Here is a 19,067-nt window from a genome sequence, read left to right as displayed (position 1 = left end):
CATGGATGAAACTGGAAAACATCATTCTCAGTAAACTATCGCAAGGATAAAAAACCAAACACCGCATGTTCTCACTCATAGGTGGGAATTGAACAATGAGGACTCATGGACACAGGAAGGGGAACATCACGCTCCGGGGACTGTTGTGGGGTGGGGGGAGGGGGGAGGGACAGCATTAGGAGATATACCTAATGCTGAATGACGAGTTAATGGGTGCAGCAAAACAACATGGCACATGGATACATATGTAACAAACCTGCACATTGTGCACATGTACCCTAAAACCTAAAGTATAATAATAAAAAATAAAATAAAATAAAAAAAGATTTTGGCAATTGCACCATAAAAAAAAAAAAAAGAAAAGAAAAAGATTTTTTTCCACCAAGAAGTTAGTAACAAATTATAGGGAAAAGTGTCACTAATTCAAGGGAATTGCATTGAAAATTATTCATTCATTCAACAGATATTTATTGAGAAGCAAGTGTGCTGGTGCTAGGGTTACAATAGCGCACAAATTCCTGTATTCAAGGAATGAGGTAAGAGTATGCAGATAGGAGCCAGAGAGGTCAACAGGCGATTGCAACATAGAGTGACACATGCTCCAGAACACACAGGAGGGCTTCCAGGCCCCATGCTGGCCTATCACAGCTGGCTTCCTGGAAGTGGCATGGCTCAGCTAAAACCTGAGAACCAAGAATGAGCCTTCTGATATCTCATGGTTAAATCAGCACAAATGAAACAATTTTATAACCAAACAACCTTTTCCCTCCTGAACTGCATTTGTTCTAGAACCCACTTAATCCTTCCTAACATGTTCAATCCAGCCCTGTGATTTTTCCGTCAAATTCAAGATGCGTAGGATTCCTTTTCTGCTCAGTGCTCCCCGGCCAATCTTTTTCCCTTCCCCCACCCCACAGTTACTAATGCCAGTGTTTCAGTTCTCAGCAGAGGACGACAGTTCCACCAGGAGACATCCAGTGTTATCTGGAGACATTTTAATTGTCCCAGCTGAGGGCACAGTGCTGTTGGCATCTAGTGGGCGAAGGTCAGGAATGCACCTCAACATCCTAGAACACTCAGGACAATCCCCTGCAACAAAAACCTATCCATCCAGAACATCAGCAGGGCTGTGGTTGAGGAGCCCTGCTCTAGTGCTTCCTCCTTGCTGTATCCTCATCAAGGAGGGCTCTGGGGCATGTCAGGGGCTGCTACAGGCTCCTGGCAGATTTTGGCGACTTACTCCAGACTCGTGGAATATTCAGGACTCTTAGCATGGCCACAGGAGTGTCAGACTGTCCACAAGCACTCTCTCTTTCTTCACCCACTCATTCCCGTCACTCCACCATTTCCACTGCCTTCCCAAATGCCCATCGTGAGTCCCACCAGGGGCCAGAACACCACCCTCTCAAGCCTCCCCAGTGGCGTGTGCACACCTGGAGAACATGTCTCACATCCCCCAGCCAGCGAGACGTCCTGAGATTCCAGCACTTCTCAGTGTCTTTCCCAGCTTGTTTGTATCTGGAATGGGGCGGGGTCTCTCACACAGGAGAAATTACAAGGGAAAGTGTACGTGACAGGAATGGAGGAATTTCTGTGGAAACGGTGTGTGAGAAAACGTGGGAAGAAAGAAACTTCAGGAAATGGTAAGTGGCATCTTGACAGCAGAAAGTGAGAAGGGAGCAGAAAGAAATGGGGTTGGAACCTGGGAAGGAGAGGACAGGTGGGGATGGCCTTGCACACCGTGGGCACTGAGGAGTGTGGGCCCGTGGCGTGGGTGGAGAGGAGTTTCAAGACAGGGAGTTGATTCCTATTTTGAACTTCGGATTGGCCCTGGCAATGTGGAGACTGTATTGGAAGAAGGCAAGAATGGAGGAGAGCCCCTAGGTGGAGGTTTGGCAATGCTCTCTCCAGAATATAGCAGAGGCCTCTTCCAAGATAGGAGAGCCCTGAGTGGAGAGCAGTTAATGGGTCTGAGGGCTGCAAGGGAGGACTTGGATCATCAGGGCTTTTGGGAGGCATATGATCAAGGCTTGGGTCTTGGCCCATTGAAATGGGGAGCACTGGTTTTAGGATGTGGGTCAATTAGTTTGGTTTTCAGGACAGGCTGTGTTGGATATCCTGGGGGACCTCCAGGTGGCAGTGTCAGGGGAAGCTGGATGTGCTGACACTGAACTCAGCAGAGTGACTGAGTAGAGATCTACATCTGGGGTCACAGGCAGTGGATGCCCTAGGGGTGGACTCAATAGCTCAAGCAGAACCTGGAGGAATGCAGGCAGCAAAGGGAGCCCTAAAGAACAATGAGGAGATGTGCCAAGAAAGAGCCAAATCCGGGGCTTTGTAGCGGCCTAGGGGAGAGGGCTGGGGGAGTAGGAGGAAGTGTCAGCAATGTCAAATGTTACAGAGACACAGAGTAAGATAAGAGCGGAAAAAACATCCACGGAACCCTGTGATGCAATCAGAATGCAGAAAGACTTTGTAACTCCTGCCTGGTCTCCTCTGCACACTCATGGCAAAGGAATACAAAGTAATGTTCCCTCCTTCTGCCTAGAAAAGCACAACTTCCGCCCTCAAGCTCTGGGCTCTCCAGAGAGGACAGGACCAGCCTCAGAAATTGAAGGTCCTGGTTTACCAGGTAGGGAAAGGGCCCTTTCCAAGACCCTTTCCGGAAGGTGTGGCTGAGATGGGAACCGTGGACTCTGTGCAGAGGTAGGAGCTGGCTCCAGTCAAGTGCTAGGAGGTTGTCCTGGGAAGGAAGAGGCTCTGGAGCCTCTGTGGAGACTGGGACTGTCCCTGGGGGAGACGTGAGCAGGAAGAAGCAGAGCTTTCACAGTCCCCAGCTTAGGGGCCTCACCACCCAGACTGAATACCACGCCCAAACCCTTTCCTGCACAGTTACAATGTGTCAATTAATTTTACTGAAGGGAATATTTTTTAAATGAGGATGCTACTTTGTGTATTAATTTTTACCTCTATTCATAAAAGGAACCTTTCTTATCTATTTAAGATGATTCATATCAGACCAGTGTCTGCCCAACTCGACTGACCCTGTGTAAACTGGGCACTTCACACTCCAATGATGATGGATGAGTCCCCAGCAGCATCGTTTAGGGAAGTGAGTGGGCAGTGTGGCCTCCTGTGCACGTGACTTCCTCCTTCGGTGTGCCCACGCGTGGGTTCCGTGGTCTTGTGACACTGTGGCTTTAGAAATTTCCGTTTCCATTTTCTATCATTCAGAGTAAATGAAATTTGCAGGAAATTCAGAACCTTCTGCCTGTACAGTGGATGCTGTGGGACTCTGCCCGGATGCCCTCTTCTAGCCAATGCATCTCTCCATGCCTCCACCCCCGTAGATGGGAACAGAGGTGCTGGAACTCACAGCTACTCCCCTTTCTGGGAACTGGAGCTGCCTGCCCAGGCAATGCCCCATTCCCATGGATGGCTGAGCCAATGACTGGATAATGTTGGATTGCAGAAGCCTAGCACCCTCCCCTCAATTCCTAATTCCTTGTAGAAATAACTGGGGCCTCCTCTGTGACTACGTGGGCAGCTTCTCCCTCTGCCTGGTCCTGTCTTGTTCTCTCCTTTCCAGTTGTGTCTCCTGGAAGCCCTGTCCACAAGTCTGCTGCATACAACTCTCCTTCTCAGAGCCCTGGATTCCCAGGAATCCAACCTAAAATAGTCTGGCACTTGGTTTCAATTTTCTCTTTCACTAAGACTCAGTCACAGATGCTAATAAATAATAAAATGTCACCACCTTGAATTCTATCACTCTCTCTTTTCTTGCCCCATCTCTGAGAGACAAGTAAGTGGTCCCTCAAGAACCTGAAAAGGAGACATTAGGAGGAAAGCAGGAGGGGGCAAGAGGCCCACTCCTCCCCTGGCCAGCTCCCATCCATGCGCCCTTGACTGAGGTGACACCTACCCTGGGAAACCTTCCCCTGCCCCTCGTGAGCCAGGCCGGGTGCTCTTGGGACAGCTCCCATTGCTTCTGTGTGCTCCCCTAGCTTGGCACATGACTCCCTGAATTATAGTAAGTTCCGTACCTGAATCTCCCTCTAGAATGTCAGTGCCATGAGGACAGAGGATGGTTCCACTTTGTTCGCTATTTTCTCCACAGCATCTGGCAAAGTTCCTGGGACTTGGGAGAGGTGTCCTTCAGGAGCCTGGCGGAAGCCAAACGGCACACTTAAGTAGGGCAACTGAGGTGAGTTTAATGAAGGATTCCATACAAAGATTTGGACAGGGTATAGGGAGGCCACAATACACAGTGCAGTGCCTGGTGCCAGTGAGAGCAGGTCACCATTCCCACTGCAAGGCCAGACAGGGCAAGGGGAGGGAGCTGTCTGACAAGAGCTGCCCTTACTTCAAGGGACACATGAGCCCACTAGACCCCATCAGGAGGGAGCCAGGGCCTGACTCCCCTGACCTTGCTCTCCAATCTTCTGCCTAAAATTCCCCATCAGCCAAACACAACTGAAAATCGAAAGACAGGGGAGCCTGCTGTTAATAAGTTGAGCTTCACCCTGAATAAAGCTGGGTTGAGAGTGGAGAATGGATATGGAAGGGCAAAAGGAAGATTTATAAGACAGTGGGCACTAAATACCTATGAGATGCATAAAGGAACCACATTTTACAACAAATGTTCATTGAAATGCTACTCAATGGAAAGAGACCATTTCGGTCACTGTCTGATGCAGACAAATCAAAGGCCACATGCATCAAAAAGGCCATGTCAGGGTAACTCCGACATGGGGCAGACAGCAAGGCTGAAGGCTATGGGATATGTGGAGCAGGAACTGAGAGATCCTGATGTCAATCTAGCACTTGGGAAAAGGGGGACTAGAAGAAATTCACCCACAGGCAGAGGAAAACACAAACACTTATCTGTTTTTGCCTAGGCTTTAAGTGGTATGGGAAAAATCTCTGAGAATACAAAACCTATGCTTCATGCACAGGTTTATAATACCCTCAAAATGGAAGACCCCAAAACCAGGCGGGGAAAATTCATATCAGGCCATTGATGCCCTCAATGTTCCTGGTTGAAACAAACTCAAAACTCCTCTGGAAAGGAGTGCTCCCACTTCAAGCCATGAAAAGCTACTGCAGAGAAAATAATCCCCAGTTAAGACGCACGTTGAAACTGCAAGACACACAAGGAAATGGATCACCCTCAGTGATAGCTGGCAGAGCTAATAAACCTCTGTATACCTCTAACAAACTCTATGCACTAGTAGAACCCTTAAAGATTTGATGAAATCATTACTTTATTAAAATTGTTTTCATAAAAAATCAAAATCCAAAAAAAGTAACAAATTTTATACCAGAGCCAATTCGGTATATACAAGGGTGTGTCTCCCTCTTGTGGAATTTGTCTTATTGTCCTAACTCAGCACATTGTCCTAGTCTATGAAAAGTCCTAGAAACCCTTCTACCCTCTGGAATGTAAGAGCTTTAACTCAATAGGGTTTTTTTAATTCTTTTTTCTTGTCTTCTTTTTTTTTTTTTAATTTTTTCCATTTTCTCAAGTCAAACTGAAGGAGTATTTTTCTTTTCTTTCTAGGAATGCATATTCACCCTCCAAGGCCACTTGTCTCCTAATTGGAGAGTATTAGACAATTCTCAGGATTTCTTTATTTTCCTTCTTTCTTCCACAGGATTGGGAAACCCAGCAGGATTGGGTTTAGGCCTATCTCTAAAGCACAATGTTTCAACATTTTGATGTAAGATCGTGCCCTATTTTTTGTTCAGTTGCCGCCGGCAGGTTTTATAGTTTTAAAACTAGTTTTTGGTCATTGAGATATTAGAGGAGGGAAGAGTCTGCTATCCTGCTTTACTCATCTTCATCTACACTACACTGTCATCTTCACTGCAAAGTCCTGTATTAATGTTTTTAGATTCTATAACATTTTAACAGGTGTCAAAACATCTTAAGCACCACTTCAGCTTGGGAATCTCTAAATGTAATGGTGTTTGGGGGCTGGACTGATGTCTGCGTTTTGTTGTTGTTGTTATTGTCTGTAGTATTGGAGAGCCGGGAGATCCTGGACGCTTCCTGTTCATGGGCACATGATGCATTAGCTGCCCCAGCAGCTGGTTACGTTTAACCACAAGGATATGTGGGTGAACCCAGGGAGACCAATCTCAGTGGAATGGTGGGGGCAGAAGCCAGGCTGCAGGGTGTAGAGTGGGGAGTGGGCAGTGAAGTAGAAACAGAGTTTGGACAACTAATGAAGCTGCTTGGAAGAGGGGGAGAAGAGACAGTAAATGGTCAGACCAATGTTTGAGGTCAAGGGTGGGTTTGTAATCTTTATTTAAGGGAGAGATCTGAGCATTTAAAAATTCTGAATAGTCTAATAGAGAGGAAAAAGTTGGGACTCAAAGAAAATGTGGGAAAAAATGATGAAGGTTAAACGGAATGATATCCAGAGTGCAGGGGGAGAGATTAGCCTTTGGTGTAAGAGAAGCAACTCTGTCCGTGGAGAGAGGAAAAATGTAGACATATCACAGCTGCATTTGAAGTTGGGGCCTGAGGAGTTGAGGAGTTCTGAGAAAAGCGGAAGATGAGATCATTTCCTGAGAGTAAATGGGAGTCATTAGAATGGGGGTGAAGAGACTGGAAGCGTTAGGTAGCTTGAAATAGTTGATGGAAAAATGGGATAAAGTGACAATTTGTCACGCTCAGAAGAGTTATCAGGGAATCTAGAAGAATCTCTGGAAGCTAGTTGAAGATCTTGAATTACCAATGTATCTTGTCCACGTAGCTAAGTGGTTTTACTTATTTTTATTTTTTTGAAACAGGGTCTCACTCTGTCATGCAGGCTGGAGTGTAGTAGTAGTAGCACAATCACAGCTCAGTGCAATCTCTGCCTCCCGGACTCAAGCAATCCTCCCACCCCAGCCTCCCGGGCCTGGGACTACAGACACACACCACCACTCCCAGCTATGTTTTGTATGTTTTGTATATTTTGTAGAGACAGGATCTCGCCATGTTGCCCAGGCTGGTCTTGAACTCCTGGGCTTAAGCAGTCTGCCCACCTCGGCCTCCCAAAGTGCTGGGATTACAAGCTTTGAGCCCAGCTGCTAAGTGGTTTTAAACAGCTGTTCTCAGAAACACACACTCAAAGAAAAAATGTAGAGGATAATTTATCTAAGGCTGGGGCTTCAAGAGAGGTCACGGTGTTGACAAGAGAATGACTAAGTGATAGACTACTGGATTTCAGCTAGACAAAGAGGGATGTGACCGTGGGAGGGGCTGATAGAGGCTGGAGGGCTTGATGAACAACATATATTACACAAAGAATAAATGGAGTGAGAGAAACCAAAGGAGTAAAAGTTATCATCAGAAAAGTGAGCAATTTTATTGTGAGAGTTCAGTGGTAAATCAATGTTAACAAACCTCAGCTGGGCACTAGTGGCGTGAAACCAAAGGCCAGGGAGTTGAGTTAATGAGCTGAGACTTGGGCACCAGATGGGGGTCCACATGGACAACTAAGCCACCAGGATGATGTGAGAAACTGGGGTGAATAGAAGCCCCTTATCCATGTGCACAAGTCTTGAATAAAATAGGGGCAACCAGGCAGTCAGTGGATGATAGCAGTGAGGTAGAGCAGAGAGCGATGTAGTCGGAGAACTGGAGCCCACAGCAGTCTCCTTTATATCTAGAAGGGAATTAATAGTCAAAAAGTGGCACCAAGGCCGAGGATGTCACCTTCTGACTCCCAAATCTGAGACAGATGTGAGAGGGAAGGAGTATCCTCAAGGGACAGGAGATGGTGTGAATGTTTTTGGCATAAATCAAAGATGTCAGGGAAATTGTCAGAATTCAGGTTCCAGAGACACAGAGGAAAAGCATGGGAGAGAATGGAATACTGGGAGGTGAGATTAGGGCAGAGGAAGCACAAAGCAAAGAACAAGGAATAGAAAAAGTCATATGAGCTGAGGAGCTGGCCAAACATGACAGAATGGGAATATAATGGAATTAAGTGGCTTTATGTGTTCCAAAAGGATTGGTCCACGCAGGCCACAGGAAATGGGAGGTAAGAAGAAAGGGATCGAAATGCTGCAAAATGTATTACTTCATGGTAAGCAAAGGACTCAAGACTCTAGAAAATGATGCTCTTCCTTCCAAGACTATGTTAGTCCAAATCTTTCAAGATACAGAACCCAAGGTGGGGTCTGGCATACAAGAAGTGTAATTGAGGAAATGTCTGTGACATTTGCAGGACTGCAAAGGAAGCCAGGAGAAGCTGGAAAAGCCATCAGATCACAAGCAGGTCTGACTCCAAGTGAAGGAGATGGGGAAGGAAGTAAGGTTTGGCTGAAGCGTGTGCCAAAGGCAGCCATCACAGGAGTCCCTCTCCAAGGGATGGGCCTGTCATAGTGTCCCTAATAGGGTCATGGAGTGGGAGCAGGCCATGGAGGGCACAGCCTTGGCATGAATGCAGATATGGGTCTCAGAGTGCAGCAGCTGGGCTCCTCAGTCAATTACGCTCCCTCAGAGCTGGGGCAGGGGGTGCACTAGACCACACAGTAATATTTATTTATTTATTAGTAATTAAATCAATAATATTCATTAATTAAATTAATAAATAATATATTTATTTATTATTACTAGACCACACAGTAATATTTGTATGTCTAAGGAAGCATTTCTCAGAATATACTCACTGAACTTTTAGCCTATAAGTATCTGTATGAAAACTTTAAAAGGGGTTTCATGATCAAAACATTTTGGGAAACGCTCCGTACCCTTTCTTCCTCATGGAGGATCATAACACCTATTAGCATATGAAGGGCTCTGAGAAGTCCTGTAGTAAAGAAACTTGCTTTAGTTTTTTAGTCCAGCTATTCTTCAAACTTAAATGAGCAATGGCCTCCCGTCCTTTTTTTACACTTTATAGCATACTGCGGAATAAACTGAACATGCATTGAGAAAGACTGCTGCAGGGAATAGTTAACACTATTTCACTCCCAGTAAGTACATATAAAATCTGTATTTCCAGGGTGAATTATCAACACAGTTGTATTTTAGAAGTATTATCTGCCCTCCCAGGTATCACAGCTAACAAATGTTGGGTACTGAGGTGGAATTTTAGGGATCAGCCAACTATGGGAAAGAAAATCTGTGGGCGGGATAAGATGGTCTCAGAAGCCTTAAAATTATATGCTGTTATTTGCCTCTTTGAACTACTCAATATCAAACAACTAATTCAGAAGAAAATTGATTGTTTTCTAAAAGTTGTTTTTCTACATTTCCCATTAAGAAGCAGTGCTATTTAAAACTTATAATGGCTATTATGTGAGATTATCACTATCATAGTTTTTCTCTGTACAAATTTTCTGTAACGCTTTATTTGCTAATAAAAATTAGATAGATGGATTGATTATTGATAATCTAAGAAAAATTATATTTGAAGAAGCCATAGTAAGGGACAGATTAGATTATCATCAGTCTAAACATTCTAATACCTATTTCTCTTTTTTTGAAACTTTCCAAATTTGTTATTATGCATTTAAACAATAATTTTTTTAACTTTTTTTTAGGTTCTAGGGTACATGTGAAAGTTTGTTACATAGGTAAACTTTTTTCATGAGGGTTTGTTGTACAAATTATTTCATCACTCAGATATTAAGCCCAGTACTCACTAGGTACTGTTTCTGTTCCTCTCCCTCCTCCCACCTTCCAATCTCAAGTAGAGCCCAGTGTCTGTTGTTCCCTTATTTGAGTTCACGTGTTCTCATCATTTAGCTCCCATTTATAAGTGAGAATATGAGGTATTTGGTTTTCTGTTCCTGTGTTAGTTTGCTAAGGATAATAGCCTCCAGCTCCATTCATGTTTCCACAAAAAAACATTATCTCGTTATTTTCATGGCTGCATAGTATTCCATGGTGTATATGTACCACATTTTCTTTATCTAATCTGTCATTGATGGCACTTAGATTTATTCCATGTCTTTGCTACTGTGAATAGTGCCGCAATGAACATTCACATGCATGTGTCTTTATGGTAGAATGATTTATATTCCTCTGGGTGTATACCCAGTAATGGGATTGCTGGGTCAAATGGTAGTTCTGTTTTTTGCTCTTTGATCTAATACCTGTTTCTCAAGATCAAGTTAGATCTCTAAAAAAGGCATCATCCTAGCATTCCGCCTTCCCTTCCCTGAACTAAATTTAATGTTGTTTGTATCAATCAGCATACAGTCAAGACAGAAACCACACCAGTAGTGTGAACAATGAACATTAAATATAACGAGTTATTAACTTATAAAAGGGTATGAATTACTAAAGGGGGTAAGGAGAACACTAAAGAATGCAGGAATGGCAGATGTAGAGAGCAGCCATAACCTCTAAGCTAAGGCACAGCAGCCAAGGAAGTGGCGAACTCAAAAAATGCCCTCCCTCCCCAGCTGATCCACCCTTGTTGGAGGGGGTGTGGCTGAAACCCAATGGATGCCCAAGAAGTTTGCTGAGTTGTGGCAGGTTGGGGCTGCTGAGCAAGAAACTGCCCGAAGGGGTACCAGTGAGATTCCCAAGAATGTGGACATGCCTCTGGCGAGGAAGACGCTCTTGGGGTGACAGCAAAATTTACTAGGAAGCTACCCAGTAGAGTGCCAGCAAAAGTCAGCAGGAAGCCCCTGTCGTGGTGTCGGCAAAATTCACTGGGGAGTGGGCACTGCAGGGTCTCCACCCAGCACTGGCAAATCAGCCAAAAGAACAAAAAGAAAATAAAAACAAATCCCAGAACCAGAAAGAAAAAACTCTGCGTCTTACTGTGACCTTCTTATGCCTTCTACAGCAGCTGGCAAAGGAGAAATATTTATGGGGTCCAGCTCTAGAATCACAAGGCAGAACACGGAAGAGTGGATGAAGAGCTGAAAGGCGATAAATCAGTAACTGGAGCCTCACATCCTTTGCCTTTTTTATTGAGGGTCAATATATTAAGAAGAATATGTCTGTGTCTTCGGTAAAATTATTGCTAAGGTTATCACCCAGTGTGTGTTTTCAACCTCCCTGATATAAGAACTTAGTGACAAGAAAGAATGAGACAACGATCATGAACTATTGAACCTAACCATTTGTGGCTTTAGTGCCCATCTTCTCAGCAAGGCTTTCTCTCTCTCTCTGTCTCTCTCTCTCTCTCTCTCTTTTTTTAAGATGGAGTCTCACTCTGTCACCCAGGCTGGAGTGCAGTGGCACAATCTTTGCTCACTGCAACCTCTACCTCCTGGGTTCGAGTGATTCTCCTGCCTCAGCCTCCGGAGTAGCTGGGATTACAGGCACCCACCGCCATCCCTCCTGGCTAATTTTTGTATTTTTAGTAGAGATGAAGTTTTGCCATGTTGGCCAGGCTGCTCTCAAACTCCTGACCTCAAGTGATCCACCCACTTCAGCCTCCCAAAGTGCTAGGATTACAGGCATGAGCCACCACGGCCAGCTCTCAGCAAGGCTTTCTCTGACTACACTGTTTAAAATGTGATCCCTGAGCCACCTTGGCCTCTCTTGCTCTCCTTCCCTGCTTCGCCTTCTCCATAGCACTTCTCTCCTACTAATCTACAATTTACTTGAGCTCTGTGAAGGTCAGGATTTTTGTCTATTTTGTCCATTGCTGCATCCCCAGCACCTGGAACAGAGCTGGGCACAGGCTATGCACTCTAAAAATACTTGCTGAATAATTGAATTAAGTAAATGAGTGATCTACACATAGTGGGGAATGAGAGTATACAGTGATAGTTCCTTCAACTAAAACTGGGGTCAAATTATAGTGATAAAGAGGAACTCAGACCTTCAGAGGTAAGGTTTGTGGGCCACTTGCCAAGGCTGCAGAATGTGGTGTCGTTTCACAAACAAGGAGGCCCTATTATGGCTTCAGGTATGAGAATGATAAAGAGAACTTTCCTTTCGCCTCAACTGCAGCTTTCTAAAGTCTTCCTTCCTATGTAGAAGTTTCAAGGACCCCATGGCCTGAGTGTGGATAGGCAGAATGCTGGGAATCAGGCAAAAATAAAATAATACTGAAAGTGAAGGCCATGCTAATATTAGGAAGTCAGGGTGATCCTGAATTTACAAAACATTTTTCTTTGGGAAATTTCACACCTCACATGATTCTGTGTTTTTCCTTGGAAAATTTCACATCTCACATGACTCTGTGACATGCGGTACGTGAGGTGCCTGACTGCTGTTTCCGTCCTCCACTAATGAGGAAGAGTGTGTGTACTCCCAAGGTTTTGCAAGTTTCAAAGTCTGACTTGACTTTCCTTCCTTTTTCTGGAACTGATCCATGAGTATCGAGAGTAAAGCTGCCCGCACCTACTCACTCAAGATCCTGAGTGTCCTGCCCAGCTGCAGGAGGTGGAGAGACCCAGGAGGAGGGGCCACTGCTGATCCCAGGCTGTAGGGGGTGGGAAAAGTGTCCCAGGGCACAATGACCCCCACTCACTCACTCACAGGAGACCCACACAAGACAGGAGAGGGCACTTACAGCTTAGGTTCCCACCAGCACCAACCCCTCTGCCATCAAACATCACTGTGTTTCTCTTTCTGCCTTGGCTGTCAGCACACGTGGAGTTAAATTTAATGCTCAATCACATATTTGTCTGGGCTCTTTCTGTGTTTATTTTTCTCTTAATAGTTCTCTCTCCGCCCCTTCCTCTCCCCTCCCCTCCTCCTCCTCCTCCTCCTTCTTTTTTTTTCCAGAGACAGTGTCTCGCTCTGCCACCCAGGCCAGAATGCAGAGTGGCATGATCATGGCTCACTGCAGCCTCGAACTCCTGGGCTCAGGTGAACATCCCACCTCAGCCTCTCAAATGTCTGAGATTACAGGCACTTGCCACTGCATCTGGCTAATTTTTATATTGTTTATAGATACGGGGTCTCGCTATATTGCCCAGGCTGGCCTCAAACTCCTGGGCTCAAGCGACCCTCCCACCTCATACTTCTGAGTAGCTGGGACTATAGGAATGTGCTGCAGTGCCAGGCTAGTTTCTTAATTTTCTATTTCTATTTTGACAGGTACAAATTTTGTATTCAATCCTACCTCAGACACATCTTTGGTGTGAAAAGGATGTCATTTAATCAATATATAAATTCTAAGCAAATAGGTCTGATCCCCAAATTAGGTTAGTCACAGCTGCTGAGTCGTTGACCCAAGAGAAGCTCATCTAGATTTTTTCAGTATTTTCAAGTTCCTCTTCTCGGTTTATCCTTCTTCCAGACCATGCCCTCCCCCTCCCACCCTCTTCCCACAGCCTCCCCTCCCCACAGCCTCCTCCCACCATTCCAAATCTGGGCTGTTCTCCCAATTTCCTTCTCTCTGGACTCAAACCTACCCTAGCCCCCAGCTTCAGTTTGGGGTTAAACTTGTCCCCTTCACATTCTCTTCCACCGACTTGATGTTGCCTCTGTGTCATCACCACGGGATTTTCCTCCTCTAGGTTCTCCTTTTCCAAGCGGGGTCAGCTGCCCCATGAGCCACAGCACCAATCACTTCTGGCTGCTTGCAAACCCCTTTGCTTTCCTCAGTGTTGACACCGAGGGCAGCCCTATGCTCACCGCCGCTGAGGCCCCACCTCTGCCCCTGGCCTTTTCCCAGCTGACATCACCCTGTAGCTTCCATTTTCCTGAAATTTTCTGCTGAGGCCTCAGTCTTAACCAAAGCACAGAGTGCCCCTCAAAAATGACAATAAAAACCCAAACACACCGTGACTCTCACGGCAGGTTCCTGGTCCCCGTATGGAATCAGTGGGTGGGTTTCTGTGAACACTGGTCAGAGGCCGCATTAGAGGATCAGGACCCTCAGGTCTGGACTCGTGGTCACCACATACACTCCTCTCTGCTGACGGTAGCTGGCACCTGTTACCTACTCAGAGCGTCACATGCCACAAGCCAGAGGGTCTTGGCAGTTCTCAGCACCTTGACATCACTTCCTTGCTATCACTCAGAGCAGCAGTGACACAGTTCCCTTATCTCAGGAGGCCAGAGGACGGCTGTCAAAGGTCACAGGGAAATCAAAGGCGGGGTATGGGGCCAGAGGGAGGAGGAAACAACTTCCCGGTTGCTTTCAGACGCTTCAGAGTCCTCTGGAGGCCTGGGGGAGCTTTTGAGTTCTTTATTTCAGTTGGTCCCTGAGCTCGGTGAGCGGGGCGGGTAGAGCCACCAGGGGAATCCACAGTGGTTTCTCGTGCCCCTCAGGGTCAGGAGCAGTCTGATCAAAAGGAGGCCATCCACTGTCCGGGGCCATTCCCACAGCTCCCGGATGCTGGGACTGGAGGCTGCGCCCTTCCCCCGCAGGAGCTCGGCCCAGTGGTAAGTCATCTGTGTGTCATCTATGTATTTAACCCCTTATGGCCATGTTGATGCTGAGCATGGTTTCACTTTTGCAAACATTTGTTTATACCCTTGGAGAGAAAAACATCTCAGCTGTCACAGGAAGCTGCTTCGGGGGGTGAGCAAACTTCTTAAACATGCAGAAATTATGATCTACACCCGTTTCTTAAAAGTAAGCCATTGTACTTGGTTCTCTTTAATTATATATTTTCTTACATATTGTGTTCATGTAGGCAAGTCCTGTTTCTGCTAAAAGAAGGTAAGTTCTACCAAGACGGTGTCATGCCAGCTTTATTTCCCATGGCACCTGGCACACTGCTAAGCACTTACATGTTTAACAACTAGATTGGGGATGGTGCTGCTCTGGGGAAGTGGGCACACGTTAAAGAAATGTTTATTTCAGTCTTCTGAAATAGGGAATTACTCTGGCTAAAATGTAGCTCCAGAAAGGGAAAGTGGGGCTGTATGAATCCAGGTCCAGTTTGTTGTTTCCTCCAGGATAAGACAGCTGTTGGAGGGGAAAATCATCTCCCATTTCTCCGCAGGGCAGTCTGAAGATGGCCAATTACACGCTGGCACCAGAGGATGAATATGATGTCCTCATAGAAGGTGAACTGGAGAGCGCTGAGGCAGAGCAATGTGACAAGTATGACGCCCAGGTGCTGTCAGCCCAGCTGGTGCCGTCACTCTGCTCTGCTGTGTTCGTGATCGGTGTCCTGGACAATCTCCTGGTTGTGCTTATCCTGGTAAAATATAAAGGACTCAAATGCGTGGAAAATATCTGTCTTCTAAACTTGGCAGTTTCTAACTTGTGTTTCTCGCTTACCCTGCCCTTCTGGGCTCATGCTGGTGGCGATCCCATGTGTAAAATTCTCAGTGGACTGTACTTCGTGGGCCTGTACAGTGAGACATTTTTCAATTGCCTTCTGACCATGCAAAGGTACCTAGTGTTTTTGCACAAAGGAAACTTTTTCTCAGCCAGGAGAAGGGTGCCCTGTGGCATCATTACAAGTGTCCTGGCGTGGGTAACAGCCATTCTGGCCACTTTGCCTGAATTCGTGGTTTATAAACCTCAGATGGAAGACCAGAAATACAAGTGTGCGTATAGCAGAACTCCCTTCCTGCCACCTGATGAGACATTCTGGAAGCATTTTCTGACTTTAAAAATGAACATTTCGGTTCTTGTCTTCCCCCTATTTATTTTTACATTTCTCTATGTGCAAATGAGAAAAACACTAAGGTTCAGGGAGCAGAGGTATAGCCTTTTCAAGCTCGTTTTTGCCATAATGGTAGTCTTCCTTCTGATGTGGGCGCCCTACAATATTGCATTTTTCCTGTCCGCTTTCAAAGAACACTTCTCCCTGAGTGACTGCAAGAGCAGCTACAACCTGGACAAAAGTGTTCACATCACTAAACTCATCGCCACCACCCACTGCTGCGTCAACCCTTTCCTGTATGTGTTTCTTGATGGGACATTTAGGAAATACCTCTGCCGCTTTTTCCATCTGCGTAGTAACACCCCACTTCAACCCAGGGGGCAGCCTGCACAAGGCACATCGAGGGAAGAACCTGACCATTCCACTGAAGTGTAAACTAGCTTCCACCAAAGGCAAGATGAATAAACATGGATTTTCATCTTTTTGCATTATTTCATGTAAATTTTTTACACATTTATATACAAAATCGGATACAGGAAGAAAAGGGAGAGGTGAGATAACATTTGCTAAGCCTTGAATTTGTCTCAGGCACCGTGCAAGGCTCTTTACAAACGTGAGCTCCTTTGCGTCCTACCACTTGTCCATAGTGTGGATAAGACTAGTCTCATTTCTCTGAGAAGAAAACTAAGGCACGGAAATTTGTCTAAGATCACACAACTAGGAAGTGGCAGAACTGATTCTCCAGCCCTGGCAGCATTTGCTCAGAGCCTACGCTTGGTCCAGAACATCAAACTCCAAACCCTGGGGACAAACAACATGAAATAAATGTATTTTAGAACGTCTATTTAATGTTTTTTAAAATAATTTGTAAGTTGCTTTTAAAACCAATTTAACTGCATTCCAAATTATAAGCAGCCCGTTTATATGGGACTAATGTTTCAGGCGCGTTGTCTCACAGGTGATGAGAAGAACTAGCTAGCTGGAAGCTGTGGGAAAAAGAAGTAAGGTAACTTGTTCTGTGGAAGTTCTCTAAATTCTCTTGGTTACTTGCCACACCCCTAGGCCCCCAGCTTCCCCTAACCCAAGGTTTCTGGTATTTTCTGGTACTTTATCAAGACTATGGAATCTTAGGAGATTTAACAAAAGCAAATGAGAAATTATGTTTAGAAATGTCTAACAAAATGAATGCTTTGTCCTTTTAAGTATAACACATACTTCAGGCCTCACCAGCACATAACTACAAAATGTTGTCCCACTTCCTTTCTATGGCTGAGTCAGTAGAACACAGGCTCCCACCTGCCACACCAGCAGAAGGTCACCTCAACATGTGAGCTACTTCCCCGGCGACCCCCCAGATCTGTAAGGCTGATGCATCCTTGATCCTAAAAACATTTTCCTGTTCCTGGTGTTCAGAATTGGACTCCACACTCACTGGTCTCTTTATAATCTTGCTTCTGGCCCTTTGAGGCCTCAAAGCTACCAGTGCCTTGCTGCAAGGGGACAATTACTGCTCCCGGCTGAGTCCTGCAGACACAGGGCCTGGGCTGGCTGCCTCCGCCTGCTGGCCCAGCATCTTGCTTGCACTAAAGAGAACTGGAGGCTTGGCACTGATACTTGCTAAAAACCTACCCTGGCCACCCACTGCTGCTGCACTGCAGGGCACCAGCCCACACTCCTCCACTCCTGGCATCAGGCACATGTTCACGGCACTGAACCTCACAGGAAAGCAGTGGAAACCTGTCTCTCCTTCACAGGAGGCACTTTCCTTCCTAGGCAAAAATGATGATACCCATGGGCACAGCATCTCACATAGGGACACATAGAGATGTCTGACTCATTAAAACCCAAGTCTCTGGCCAATTAAAAGGGGTCCCTAATGTCCTACTCAACAGTGGTGGAAGGAAATTTGCTCTATATTGATGAAATGAGGTGGAGAAAATCTGATTTTCCAAACATGAGAATTTTCCATATGCCACCCCATAACCAAAGACCCCTATTTGTGTTAGTTGAAACATTCAAAAAGTCTATTAGGATAGTGAATGAGACCACCAAGGGACATGCTTATACAACAATAACTGGCTCCAAACCACACTGCATGGCAGTGGCTCTCAAACGCCAGCTCACGTCACAAGCCCTGTGCTGAAACACAGAGTTCTGGGCCCCATCCCTGAGTTTGTGGTTCAGGAGGTCTGGAGTGTGACCTCAGAATATGCATTTCTAACAAATTCCCAGGGGATGCAGATACTGCTGACCCAAGGCCCTCCTTCTGAGAACCACCGTTCCGGGGAGAAGGAACTCAGCTAAGTAAGGGTTTGGTTTTGTGCTGAAGACAATGTGGAATTTAGAGTTGGGGTGAATTATTCAGGAAAGTAGAGAGGTTTGGGGATGTGAGGGTGGGAAGCACAGTGGAGGGAGGCAGAGAGGAAATATGAAGCAGCCGTCAGTTGGAGAGAAATTAGGAAGAGGAATAAAATGATATATGCCAGGGATTTCAGTTTTGCTGAGCCCATAACGACAGCCTCTTCTCTGGCACCTTGTATCCCTCATTGAGGCCTTGTAGCTCGGTCTGCTCTTTCAGAGTCATAATAGGGCTATGGGTCTGACCTCAAGGTGAGCTGGAGTGGGCACACGTAATAGATAAAACTGTAAGAAGTCACTCAAGGGTCCTTCCTAGAACAAAGGATCCCTACATTCCAAAGGCAAATGCCAGTCACTATCATAAAAGAAAAGAAAGAAAGAAACTGATGGTGACATTTTAAATGGCAATTTTTCTAGCTTCTAAAAGGTTGTGGAGCAACTGGAACTTTCATACCCTGCTGGTGGGAATGTAAAATGGTATCATCACTTTGGAAAAATTGGCAGTGTCACCAAAAGCAAAGCCTATACCTACTATCCATTTCACTCCTCAGTATTTACCCAAAAGAAATGAGCATGTATGTCCATACAAAGATTTGGACCCAAATGTTCATGACAGCCTTATTTATATAGCTTCAAACTAGAAAAAGTCTGTCTATCCACAGGTGAATGGATAAACAAATACTGGCCTGTGTATCTAATGGAATACTGCTCATCCACAAAAAGAAACGAGCTATTGATACACACAGGAGCATGCACAAAATCTCAAAATGCTGAATGGGGGAGGCCAGATTTTAATTTTAATTTTGATTTTTTATTTATTTATTTATTTTTGAGACAGCGTCTCACTCTGTCACCCAGGCTGGAATACAATGATGTGACCTTGGCTGACTGCAACCTCTGCCTCCTGAGTTCAAGCAATTCTCATGCCTCAACCTCCCAAGTAGCTGTGACTACAGTCATTCACAAGAGCAACTGGCCAATTTTTGTAATTTTAGTAGATTCGGGGTTTTGCCACATTGGCCAGCTGCTCTCAAACTCCTGACCTCAGGTGATCCACCTGCCTCGGCCTCCTAAAGTGCTGGGACTGCAGGCATGAGTCACCGTGCCCAGCCGGAAGCCAGATATTTTTTAAAAGTACTTATTTTATGATTCTATTTATATAAAATTCTAGAAAATGCAAACAAATCCATAGTGACAGCAAATCAGTGGTTGCTGGAGATGTTGGA

The 19,067-nt window shown here is 45.5% G+C and overlaps 1 protein-coding gene and 2 long non-coding RNA genes across 5 annotated transcripts in view; 2 read left to right on the top strand and 1 right to left on the bottom strand.

Annotated features, from left to right (window-relative positions):
* The window catches only part of LOC129483088 (uncharacterized), a 44,457-nt gene extending 30,588 nt beyond the window's left edge, over positions 1 to 13,869 (bottom strand). The window contains exon 1 of the long non-coding RNA XR_008657891.2: positions 13,701 to 13,869. This is a non-coding gene — a long non-coding RNA (uncharacterized lncRNA). The remainder of the gene's footprint in view (positions 1 to 13,700) is intronic.
* LOC129483080 (uncharacterized) overlaps positions 1 to 19,067 on the top strand; it is a 118,097-nt gene that overhangs the window by 76,137 nt on the left and 22,893 nt on the right. The gene's annotated exons all lie outside the window — the stretch shown is intronic.
* On the top strand, positions 13,930 to 16,327 carry CCRL2 (C-C motif chemokine receptor like 2). Of its 3 annotated transcripts, none has more exons than XM_055279861.2 (3): positions 13,930 to 13,995; positions 14,192 to 14,305; positions 14,872 to 16,327. In XM_055279861.2, the coding sequence occupies exon 3, from the start codon at positions 14,884 to 14,886 to the stop codon at positions 15,916 to 15,918; it is 1,035 nt and encodes a 344-aa protein (XP_055135836.1). In that variant the 5' UTR covers positions 13,930 to 13,995; positions 14,192 to 14,305; positions 14,872 to 14,883; the 3' UTR covers positions 15,919 to 16,327. The 3 variants fall into 3 exon arrangements, with proteins under 3 accessions (XP_055135836.1, XP_063467091.1, XP_055135830.2); XM_063611021.1 differs by lacking the exon at positions 13,930 to 13,995 and adding an exon at positions 14,019 to 14,133 and having other exon boundaries at positions 14,249 to 14,305; XM_055279855.2 differs by lacking the exons at positions 13,930 to 13,995; positions 14,192 to 14,305 and adding an exon at positions 14,331 to 14,498.

This window comes from Symphalangus syndactylus, chromosome 1 (assembly GCF_028878055.3).
Source record: "Symphalangus syndactylus isolate Jambi chromosome 1, NHGRI_mSymSyn1-v2.1_pri, whole genome shotgun sequence".
Classification (NCBI taxonomy): Eukaryota; Metazoa; Chordata; class Mammalia; order Primates; family Hylobatidae; genus Symphalangus; species Symphalangus syndactylus.
Note: the sequence above shows the minus strand (reverse complement) of the source record. Positions and strands in the feature narration are given on the sequence as shown.

Bases quoted from the DNA above. Each gene is read 5' to 3' on its own strand.
- CCRL2 (XM_055279855.2), top strand. From the start codon at position 14,475: ATGATCTACACCCGTTTCTTAAAA. The intron at 14,499-14,871 runs GTAAGCCATTGT...ATTTCTCCGCAG, and splicing joins TCTACACCCGTTTCTTAAAA to GGCAGTCTGAAGATGGCCAA.